The sequence below is a fragment of the Scleropages formosus genome, chromosome 21, assembly GCF_900964775.1.
Source record: "Scleropages formosus chromosome 21, fSclFor1.1, whole genome shotgun sequence".
In the NCBI taxonomy this organism is placed as follows: Eukaryota; Metazoa; Chordata; class Actinopteri; order Osteoglossiformes; family Osteoglossidae; genus Scleropages; species Scleropages formosus.
In genome coordinates, this window is record NC_041826.1 from 21,498,739 (window position 1) to 21,509,724 (window position 10,986).

Genomic DNA, 10,986 nt, shown 5'->3' on the forward strand with positions numbered 1-10,986 from the left:
CATCACATACAATACAAATCACTTCTGCATATTAGGCATTTAACAAGCAGTATCTGCAGAGAGCCTGTGACCTCATTTTTATCCATGCAGAAGCTGGGTTTGATCCCCACACGGGCTTTTGCAAACCACAATGAACGATAAAGCCAGTAAGCAAATAGTTTTTTTTTTCTTCAGTGGCGTATTTCGTAGATGAAACTTCTAATGAGTGTCAGTAAACTGCTGACGTTTCAGCCCACGCTTTGGGGGTGTAGGAATCTTTCAGAATGTGAGAGACCGGCTCTATAAAAACGTAAGAGACCACTCCACACTGTACAAACGCAGAAGACTGAATCCACAGTGCAGCTGAGCTAAACTGCCACCATGAAAGCTGTCCTCACTGCACTCACTCTGCTGCTGATGCTGTGCAGCCACCTGGCGTTAGGAAAAGCCTTACCTGGGCAGGTATCGGGCTCCAGTGACCTGGGGGAAGACGCAGATTCACCCGGCCAGGTATCAGGCTCCAGTGACCTGGCGGAAGAAATTGCCACATCTGAGCAGGTGTCAGACTCCAGTGACCTGAAGGACAAAACAGCCTCACCTGGGCAGGTATCAGGCTCCAGCAAAGCTGCACAGGAATGCCTGAAGCAGAAAGGCATTGAGAAGATCCTGAGAGAACTAAATAAGATGACTGAAAACATCAAGGCTTCCTTACCTGTGAGTATTTTCTTCTCGCTGTTTCAACATTAATTCATTTGATGCTTTATTTTTTCCTCCAGAGCAATTTACACTGTTAAGGTACCCACAATTATGTACCATTTATACAGCTGGGTAATTTTACTGGAGCAATTCAAGCTGAGCACCCTGCTCAAGGGTACAATAGCGTGGGTGAGATTCAAACCGACAACCTTCGGAGCCAAAGGCAGCAGCTCTACCCACTACAAAGTGTATGTTGACCATGTCTTTGAATATTTCTAAATACTCCATCCTTGCAGAAGGACAACAACAAACACCAGCGACTCCTGCCAAAGTTTACAAAGTCTGTAAAGGTAAGAGCATTCAAGGTGAATTCTTCTGATAAAGAATTTCATTTGTACTGACCATCAAAATGATCTTGTGTAAAGCGACACCTTTCGTTCTGCTGCCTGCGTGTTCAGTGGGCTCCTGGAGGCATTTACACGTTGAATTTCTCTCAAGGGCGTCGCTGTCATGAAGGAGATCCTGGACTTCTACTCCGAGGATGTGTTCAGTAGAGTTTCACTGAAGGATCAGAAGACGGAGCACATACTGGATGTTCTCGCAAGGCTCAGAAGAGACATGGATCACTGTGTGAGTACCGATCCCAGCGATGCATCCTGAGTCCGGCACTACGGACTAAACACAACATGGTTTCAGTCCCTATGAACTGTTTTCACTTTCAAAAACTAAAATAGCAAAAGCCGACTTTGAAGTACAGTTTGTCAGAACCAGGAAGTTATTTCAATGAATCATTTCTCTTAGGTGCAGAATAAGGCAACTCACTGCAACTGCAGACGTACGAGGCTTTATTTGCGCTCCCTTTTCGGAAATACTGTACTCCCTTAGTGTTTCACACCTGAATCCTAGACTGCTGCTAAATCTTCCTTCTTTCCTCCTGCAGCTGTACACGTACCCAAGCTCCTTGTCCCAAAATGAAAGATACCCAATCTGGAAAATGAAAAAGACTTTTCATGAGGTAAAGAGCGTGTCATTTTTCTGCTGTGATTTAAGAAAAAAAACACCTGAAAAAATGTGATTTTCTCATTTTGTGAATTTGAGAAGGATATTCTCTAGTATGTGCTGTCCAGATTGCACGCATAGCAGGTTTGGCAGTGCATACGGTGCATGGATTATAGCCGTTATAACAAAATTATGAAAGTTCTCTGAATAGATGGATGCTTATTGTAACAGAATGGACTTGGGGCAACTGGAACCCTGATCAGTAACAACACCACTTTTATGTTGTTGCAGCTGAGGGCTGCTGGTGTGCACAAGGCGGTGGGGGAGTTTAAGACTGTGCTGAACTGGGTTGACACCTACATCCATCAGCGGACGATGAAGGGACACCCTGGAGGAGGACGCCTGTAGAAGACCACTAGCCTGAAGACAAAGGGAACCCAAAGCCCAAGAACACATCTGAGATTCTGTAATCAGCCTCATTGTATCACTAATCACTCTTTACGGTTAAAAACATTAAAAAAATAAATCACAGTCAGGGTACTGTTAAGGTATTTGTATTAATGTGTTTGGTTTGTAGAAGAGTTAAATGGTTCTGTACTTTTGTGATAATTTAACGTAAATATTGAATTATGCAGCATTCCTATTTATTGTTCTTTAAATCTTAATAACAGAGTTATTTTTATGTTCACTTTTAAAGTTCCTGCTTAAGTTAAACCTTGTTGAGTATTTATATAAGTGAGTAATGTCTGAGGTGTGATGTACCACTTTTTGGTTCTTAAATAAAATTCAGCAACTTGTGATCACTACTTGCACTGTGTTTTGATTTTTAGAAAAAAAAATTCATCGTAAGCACAGGTTTGATGTACTGAACGCGGTGCTGTTTTAAATGTTACCGTGGTCTGTTCAAAAACAGTGTATTTTTTACTCTGCAGTGTACGCAGTGTAGCGGTGTAGAGACAATAGCAAAGAGTCCTTTCCTTCAAGAAAAGATGCAGTGCAGTGAATATATATCCCAATTTACTGCTGATTATAAATATCTAAATATAACATACAACAATTTTAGAGATGTGAATGTTAACACAGTGATGTTACCCTGCACCTGTCGAGCGCGTTTCGCAGACCCGCGTTACCACGTTTCGCCACCAGGTGGCGCCCTTGCAACTTTGTGTGGACCTGCACGCGTTTCCTGAACGTGGCCGGTCCTAGTCGAAGTTATATCCTGTTCATGTTATATGTTTTGCTCTTCTGATATAAAGGTAAACACTCATATACGTGAAATGTTCGGTGTCATTCATAATTTTATTTCTGGCTCCCCGTGTTACAATATATATATATATATATATATATATATACAGAGTCGGTTTTTCTTCATGCACGTAATGCGAGCCCGCAGTGTTTACACCGGCCCATAGATGGCAGTAAAGTGCACCGAAAGAGCCCGGGAGCGCGCGACCGCCTGGTGCCGTTCGCTGGCGCGCGCGGCGATTGCAGCTCGAAGCACGTGTCCGTTACGGGTGTTATTGGACTGAGTCGATGAACAGTTGGGAGTGAACGAGGAATAAGGGTCTGCGAGGGCAGCGTCACGTGCTTTTTACTTTCATTAACTTTCATGTAGCGCGACGTTCATAAGAAACAATGCAAAACGATTTCTTCCTTCGTAGTTACAGCTTCAGTACGTTCGAGATATTTACAGAAGCCAACGAATAAATGATGTCCATTGTGACTGAAGGTTAAAGGTAAATTTGAATTTACTGACAGAATAAGTGTAAAAAAACTGTTCCGGTACTAGCTGATATAATAATAATAATAGGTGTTATGTGACATTGTTGAGAATACATCGGTTTTGTCTTAGGAAACAGGAAGATGCTGAAAACACGTATTAAGGACAAATTCCTTAAAAAAATTATAACAACTGTTAGACCAGAACATTGACATTTATCTGACACTTTGCTCCAAAGCAATTTACACAACTGGGTAATTCTACTGGAACAATTTTGGACAAACACTTCAGTCAAAGCCACTATGATGGCCAGAGGGGGGATTTGAACCTATACCCTTTGGGTCCCCAGACACTATACTAGCAGCTGTCCCTATAAGGCCTAAGAAGATCAAGTAACATCCACACACTGTGAGCTGACAGCCACAAGGAAGCCAGTCTTATTGACTGTACCACAGAATAACACAGCATCTAAAACCACTTGTCCCAACCAGGGTCGCAGCAAAGCGGAGCCTCACCCGGCAACACAGGGCGCAAGGCTGAAGGGGGAGGGGACACACCCAAGACGGGACGCCAGTCCATCGCAAGGCACCCCAAGCGTGACTTGAACCCCAGACCCACCAGAGAGCAGGCACAGGCCAAACCCACTGCCCCAATGCACCCCCAGCAACAATAATAATAATAAGAATAAGAATAATTATAATAATAATAATAATACACCTTGCTCCCCTCCAGAACTACCCTGCTTGGCCTAGTGACCTATATTTTCAGCACAGAGGCCTTAGGATAAGTGACTACCCATTCTGAGTGAGTAAATTCTACTACCACTACTAGTACTAACTAATAATCATCATCATAATTTCATACGCTCACTCTGGAGCCTTATCTATTGAATGTATTCAGTTCTTTAATGATTCAAAAATGACGCCATAGGAAGAAACCAGGTAAAATCTGTGACACCACACAAGTGGGGGGGGCGAGGTGTGATATTACTGGTCTTCCTCGAGCTTTACCCTCAAGGAACAATGAGGAAATGCTTCAAACCCCCTCGGGGGTTCACGGAAAGATCGCCTCCCCACTGGAAACGGTTTCTTTGTGACGATGAGTAATCCTGCAGAATACGGACTCACCGTGCTTTAAAACTGAAAATATGAAGGGTGAGCGAAGCGTACCTCCTGGTGCTAGCGGTTTGACTGTGGGCAAGCCCATTGACTGTCACCAGAGTCTACATGCAAATGATTAAAAAAAAAAGCAAAACCTTTGACTTCTCAAGAAAAGTTAAAAAAAAAAAAAAAAGCATCCTTTTAAATATTTTGCAGACGTTGAGAAATTATGTTTTTGCTCTGCATCTATTACAAAGGTCGTGCAAATAGCAAAAGAGGCAAAGGCAAAAACCTGCCAAATCACTAACTCAGCACTGGCTCTTCAAAACAACTTCACCTATAGGTGAAAAAAGAAATATATTATATGTAATGGAATGTATGTATATGTAAATATGGTTTTTTTTTCTCTTAGTTCACTTAGTGGAATATGTGAACGATGCAAAAAGCCAAGCGAATAAAGAATAAAACTAAACTAAAGCAGTTAAAATCGACGAATTCACTTTGTGTTCATCGGTGGAACCCTGAAATGAGTGACCTTCGTGTTTTTTTTTTGCTCTGTCAAGCAGGGATCAGCTCGGTGTGAGCAAGGCGGGCCAGCCGACATTATTTAAATACGTTCTGTATTTCTGTACGTAGAAAGTTAAGTCTTATGCAGGAATAAAGGTCTTGTTCAAACACCAAGAAAATTATCTTCAATATCGACTAGTAGACGCAAGGATGTGTTCTTCCGTATACTCTATTATACTACAGTACATACTTATACACCTTTTTCTCAAATGACCGAACACCACCTTTTAAATGATCCAACTAGAGGCAATAATACATGTTGGAGGGAAATTTTGCTTCATAAGTCTGCGTGGCTAATCTGACATTTTTGAAACGTGTTTAATGCTTCCGTTGTAATATTTTGACGTTTTTTAATTACGACTGCAGACACGTGCTCTCTGCCGGTTTTCTCTGCGTTTAGAAGAATGCGATCGAGGTTACTGAAGAATTACGAGAAGTCATAGAAGGGGACAATTCGGAAGGGCGTCTCGCTATGGCTGGAGACCACGTCCTGGCAACCCGGCCCATCACGCCTCTCCTCTGACAAGCTGAAACGTACAGGAATTTGTTTGACTTGCAAGTCGCACTTCGGTTTCCAACCTGCCCTGCGTCACAGTTGGCAGGGGGAGCTGAAGGTGTCACCTCGGTGTCTGCGACAGCACTTTCTGTCAGAGGCGGCGGAGTCCGGGAAGGCCCAGAACGACGATGGAGACGGACACTCTTCCGCAGTTCCGCCACCTACCCGTGGCCCTCTGGCGAGAAACACGAGTGGCACCACATCGTGTTCGACCGCATCGCTGGCGTCTTCCCGATTTTAGACTTCGCCGCTCTTTTTCTTTGCACCACCTACCCGTGTTCTCAACTGCCGCAGTAAAACCAGACGTACCGCGCTGAGAAAAAGTATTTGTCCTCCACCTAATTTCTTCAGTTACTGAAAAGTTTGAGTGTCTCAAAGTCTCGCACCAAAATCTAATATTTGATAAAGGCGTCCTGAGTGAACCGACGACCATATTTTACTTCTTTTATTTACGTAATGAACAAAGTTATTCAACGCTAAGTGGCACTGTGTGAAAAAGGAAGAAATTGCCCCCTATTTAATTAAGCCCAATTAATTGGATAATTAGAGTCGACTGTTTGGACACAGACTGGCTTCATTAAAGTCATAATAAACCTCCCTTTATCTAATATTAGCTCTTGGTTAAAGACCTGAAAACATTCAGTGTCCAACATTTTCAAGGAGGGGGGGGCCAAACACTTTTTCACTATTTCAATTTATGTGTTGCATAAACTTATTTTTACCAACAGCTACAAGGTGCCACTGAGTCTGAGTTACCAGCGTTTCATACAAAGGTTGATTCTGATAAACTGTCCGAACTCATCACTCAGTACGATAAGCGGAATACATGTTTTACGGATAGTGAATTGTTTCCATTTTTGAAAAAAAAAAGCAAAATTAAAAAGAATGGAATTTATATATTTTTTCTGTCTGCTGCACCGAGTTCAGTTGCTCATTGGTGGCCACGGTGTAGCTCGCTTCATCCAGGATACTCCTCCTCAGTGAACGTCCTTGCACTGACCCTCGCTGCATTCCCGCATTCGCATGTGGTTAAAAAAATAGTTTTAACCACATTTAATCCCATCTGCGGACCTCGATCTTAAGGACTCGTCCACGTAGCGCAGAAGGAGATCCCACCCGCTGAATGTCATCGGTAATAATAAGGCCAATAATAAGCCCATCCGTGGACCCCCAGGGTGTCCATGGATCCCACGTTAATAACTTCCAAGAAATCACAGCAAACCAATGGGTATCTAAAAAAATCCCTTAGACCTACATAAAACTATTTCAAAGACAGAAGTGAATTAAAATGAGCAAATAACACACAAACATTTCGATATTAATGCAGTAATTTTCATGTTGACGAGTGCAGGAGATTTTCTACGTAATTTGAACAAAACAGCCTGGCCACAAATATCTGCTCTATATATTGTGTAAGATATATTTATTGTACACATTGAATGTGTTGAGCTGAACGCGGTCATAGTGTTGATGCCTGAACGAAATTCAGTAGGTGATATTAATATTATTAAAAGTAAGCAGAGTTCACACTCATTTTGCTGAGTTTCTTCTTTGTTGTTGTGAAACTGCCATTAACTGGAATAAAATTTGTGACCATTTTTTTTTCCAAAACAAAACTGAAATGTACAAAAAACCAAAACAAAAACCAAACAAAAACAAGCAAAAAAAAAAAAATCCCTACAAAAGCATAACCTTAAATAAATGAAGATTTTTAGGTTTCTTTGTCAGATGGAATAGCAAGTATAAATAATCACATCACAACACCATGGGGAAAAAAAAAATCTATCTGGTAGCAGGAATTTTAACTGCAGTTTATTGGAAGAGGAAGCTTGAGATACAGCAGTCAAAGACACGGACGTGCAACCGAAAGGTTATAGGTTCGAACCCTGCTGCCCAAAACAGCTTTAGTGCCCTGGAGCAAGGTACTTACTTCGGATTGCTCCGGAGGGCTAGCAGTGATTCTTAGCACCCCCAGTCTGTGTCCTGGAGAGAATACACACATGCAAAACAGTGCACAGGGAGTGTGACTGGACTAGTCTACCCCGACCAGCTCCAAAATACTGGACAGGGACTCAAAGTGGAGTATTTTGCGCTGGACAGCAATCCTGAAAACATAACTGGTACTTATTTCTAAAACAGCTGTATTACAGTTATTAAATTAGCTTTGTTATATAACATTTAAGGAAAAAGAATCTGTGACACATCAGGGCGTGTTGGATTTGGAGATCAGGCTTTAAAAAGCAGAAAAAGCCACAAATAAACACAAAGAAAATATAAAAACAGCCATTTCGGCATCACGAGACAAAAAAAGAAAGGGAAAGAAGGGGCACTTTCGGATGTCGGAGAGCAAGGAGTGCAGAAGGACGAAAAAGGAAAGCATAACTGTTATCGACCATAATTAATTTACATGATTATACAATAAGCTTTTTTTTTTTTCATGAAAAACCCACAGCAAGCACCTTACTCTAGGGTACCACAGCAGGAGTGGGTATTCAAACCAAGGGCCTTCAGGTTGCACGGCGACGGCTCTAACTACTATGCTGTACTACCAGTCGACGTTGCTGCACTTTCAGAACAATATAAAAAGACTGAAAAATAAGAAAGGGAAATTGCTGCTGCATTACATGCAGACGTGACAGAAACTGCCGTGTGGTTTAGAAACTGAAAATCATACGTTCCTTCTCAGATTTTTGAAAATGTGGCTACTTTTAGAAACTAACAAGACGCTGCTGCTCTGAGAGGCAGAAACAAACAAAAAAAAAAAATCTGATGATACATGGCATATGACTAGACTCCTGGAGTGTCCCTCAAAAAGAAAAAAACAGAGCAGTACAAGTGGTCCAAAACTTACGATGGGGTTACGTTCCGCGAAACCCATCGTAAGTCGGGGACCACCTGTACTGCTCTGTTTTTTTCTTTTTTGAGGGACAGACCGGGGGGTGCAGATCGCTGCCGCTGCCCAGCATCGCTCCGGGTATCGCTTGCCCGGGAAAAAATTAAAATTCGAAGTACGGTTTCTACCGAATGTCTATCACCGGCTCACCATCGTAAAGTCGAAAAAAATCATAAGTTGAACCATCATAAATCGGGAACCACCTGTACATGATTACCTAATCAGTAAGACCGATAGAAAGTGGTCTCAAGACTAACAAGAAATGAGGCAGGCAAAGAAGAATAACATTTCAACATTTTCTGCTGAGGTGGGTAGCTTTGGTGGCACAGTGAGTAGAGCTGCTGTCTCACAGCACCTGGGTGGCGGGAGAAGATGTGGCTTCGATCCCTGCTGAGTCTGTGTGGAGTTTGCATGGTCTCCTCGTGTCTGTGTTGGTTTCCTCTGGGTGCTCTGGTTTCCTCCCACAGTCCAAAGACATGCTGTTCAGGTTCACCCTTAGTGTGTGAGTGACACAGAGAGAGAGTGTGTGTGTTCCACTGATGTATGGATGAGTGACCCATGTGTAAGTAGTGTATCTAGCAGTGTAAGTCACCGTGGTGAATAAGGTGTGTGGGCTGATAACACTACGTAGAGTTCGTTGGAAAAACGTGTCTCCTAAATAAATGTTAACTCTGCGACTGGTAATTTTTGGAACTCGGTGTCACAAACACACACTGTACACATTCACACAAAATTGTACTGGATCCTCCTGCTCTTTACCACCCAAAGTCCAGGCGAAAAATGCGGTTTTATCTTGACAGCTGCTGCCGCCAGACGAAATACTGTCACAGACCGAAAAACTTTAACGATGTGTACGTTTGCTTTACTTTGATCGCTTTTCGTTCACAAGCCTTAGTTCGGGGCGCTTATATTCAACATATAAAGTTAAAACTGATGATACAGAGCAGAGAAAATGGCTCCACTTGAGGTTCTGTGCACACAAGATTTTGACCGGGAGCCATCGCAGCCATCGAAACAGATTTGAAAGCCCAGAAAAACATAATCTGGAAGTGAAAGGCTGATTTATTGTAAATTAGAGACGGTAAAATGGTTGCATGTATGTCTGTGCTGCTGGTTGTGGGGTGGAGGCAACCGTGGGGTAGAACTACAGGACTTGAACCAAAAACGGTTCTATTCTCAGCCTAACAGGAAGAAAAATAGGCCATTCTGGACATAAGACAACAGCAAAAGAGAACTGAACAAAAGCTCCGGGTAATATTCCCTAGGGTCGTGACCTTGGCAAGGGTCAAATTGGCAGGGCAGAGATAGAATAACTGACCGTGCTGTCATGATTAATTAATTAATTTGTTGTTCTCAATGGGTCCTGGTTGTCGGCGGTAGTTCACTGGGTGTACGGAGTTTTGCGGGAGAAGTGAGAAATTTTTTTGCGAATACTGGCGGCAATTCGTTTTTCATTAGGTTTTCTTACGCACTGCGCTACACGGCCCTCTCGTGTTGTGCCATAAAAATCACTCTGTTATTCTGAATCTGCCACTACTGCAATAAAACTCAGTTCAATCTGGAGCGCGACAACAGCGATGTAACACAGAAGATGTAAATAACCGAGTTGTAAAGAGTTTTGTCTGTTTCTACAAGGGTCCATGCGGTAATGGAAAAATTTCAGAATGATTCTCACTGTGTACTTAAAAAGAGCAATTAAAAAAATGTTGTTTTTTGTCGCTCTGTGCTCGATGCTACCTGTACTCGAGCTTTTTTCATTTTTGTTTTATTTCCCCATTCCAACCTTATAAGAGATGTGCTGTGTCGTACACGAGGTTTCACGTCAAGGTTTCTCCCTTCCATCGCTCACCGTTTCACTATGCATGTTCTAGAGGTACAGGTCTCTGTACCATAGGACAGGTGTAGGGGAGAGCTGCTACCTTTTGATCCAAAAGTCGTAGCTTGGGATCCCACCCCCAGCTGTAGTACCCTTGAGCAAGGTACTTACCTTAAATTGCTCCAGTGAAATTACCCAGCTGTATAAATGGGTATGTAAGTGTAGGTGAGCTACCATTGTAGGTCACTTTGGAGAAAAGCATCACCTAAATAAATAAATGTAAGCGTGTCTCAGGACAGGGAAAAGCTGCCACTTCTAAACCCAAAGTGACTTTCGCTACAAAATATGCAATTAAAAATTTCTTTCGTCATTATGGAAAACGATATAGGAAGTCTGCCGCACTCTACGTTCAGTTCCTGCCATCTTCCATTAGACGAGAGTCTGTAGGATTTTTTTTTTTTTAAATCTATAGAATTTGGGCAAGGAAAAAAAAGTGTCTGTGAAGATAATCACAAGAACAGAGAATAATAAAATTATTATCCTTCTTCTCGTAGATATGCGGGTGCAAAGTACTGCGTGCGATGCGCCACTCAATCTCGTTAACATGAACCGCCACATAGTGACAAAAACCTGCACAAGGCTCTGCAACTGAGGGAAGCT

At 42.3% G+C, this 10,986-nt stretch overlaps 1 protein-coding gene across 1 annotated transcript; it reads left to right on the top strand.

The window, feature by feature from the left end:
- Window positions 1-330: 330 nt before the first annotated feature.
- On the top strand, window positions 331-2,301 carry LOC108920885 (uncharacterized). Its single transcript, XM_018729950.1, has 5 exons — window positions 331-693; window positions 972-1,025; window positions 1,174-1,305; window positions 1,616-1,690; window positions 1,966-2,301. The coding sequence occupies exons 1-5, from the start codon at window positions 361-363 to the stop codon at window positions 2,080-2,082; spliced, it is 711 nt and encodes a 236-aa protein (XP_018585466.1). The 5' UTR covers window positions 331-360; the 3' UTR covers window positions 2,083-2,301.
- The last annotated feature ends 8,685 nt before the right edge of the window (window positions 2,302-10,986 follow it).

What these genes read in the sequence shown, in the direction of transcription:
- LOC108920885 (XM_018729950.1), top strand. Translation starts at nt 361, where the DNA reads ATGAAAGCTGTCCTCACTGCACTCACTCTGCTGCTGATGCTGTGCAGC. An exon ending in GAAGAGACATGGATCACTGT is followed by an intron (nt 1,306 to 1,615) that starts GTGAGTACCGAT and finishes TTCCTCCTGCAG; the next exon opens with CTGTACACGTACCCAAGCTC. An exon ending in TGAAAAAGACTTTTCATGAG is followed by an intron (nt 1,691 to 1,965) that starts GTAAAGAGCGTG and finishes ATGTTGTTGCAG; the next exon opens with CTGAGGGCTGCTGGTGTGCA.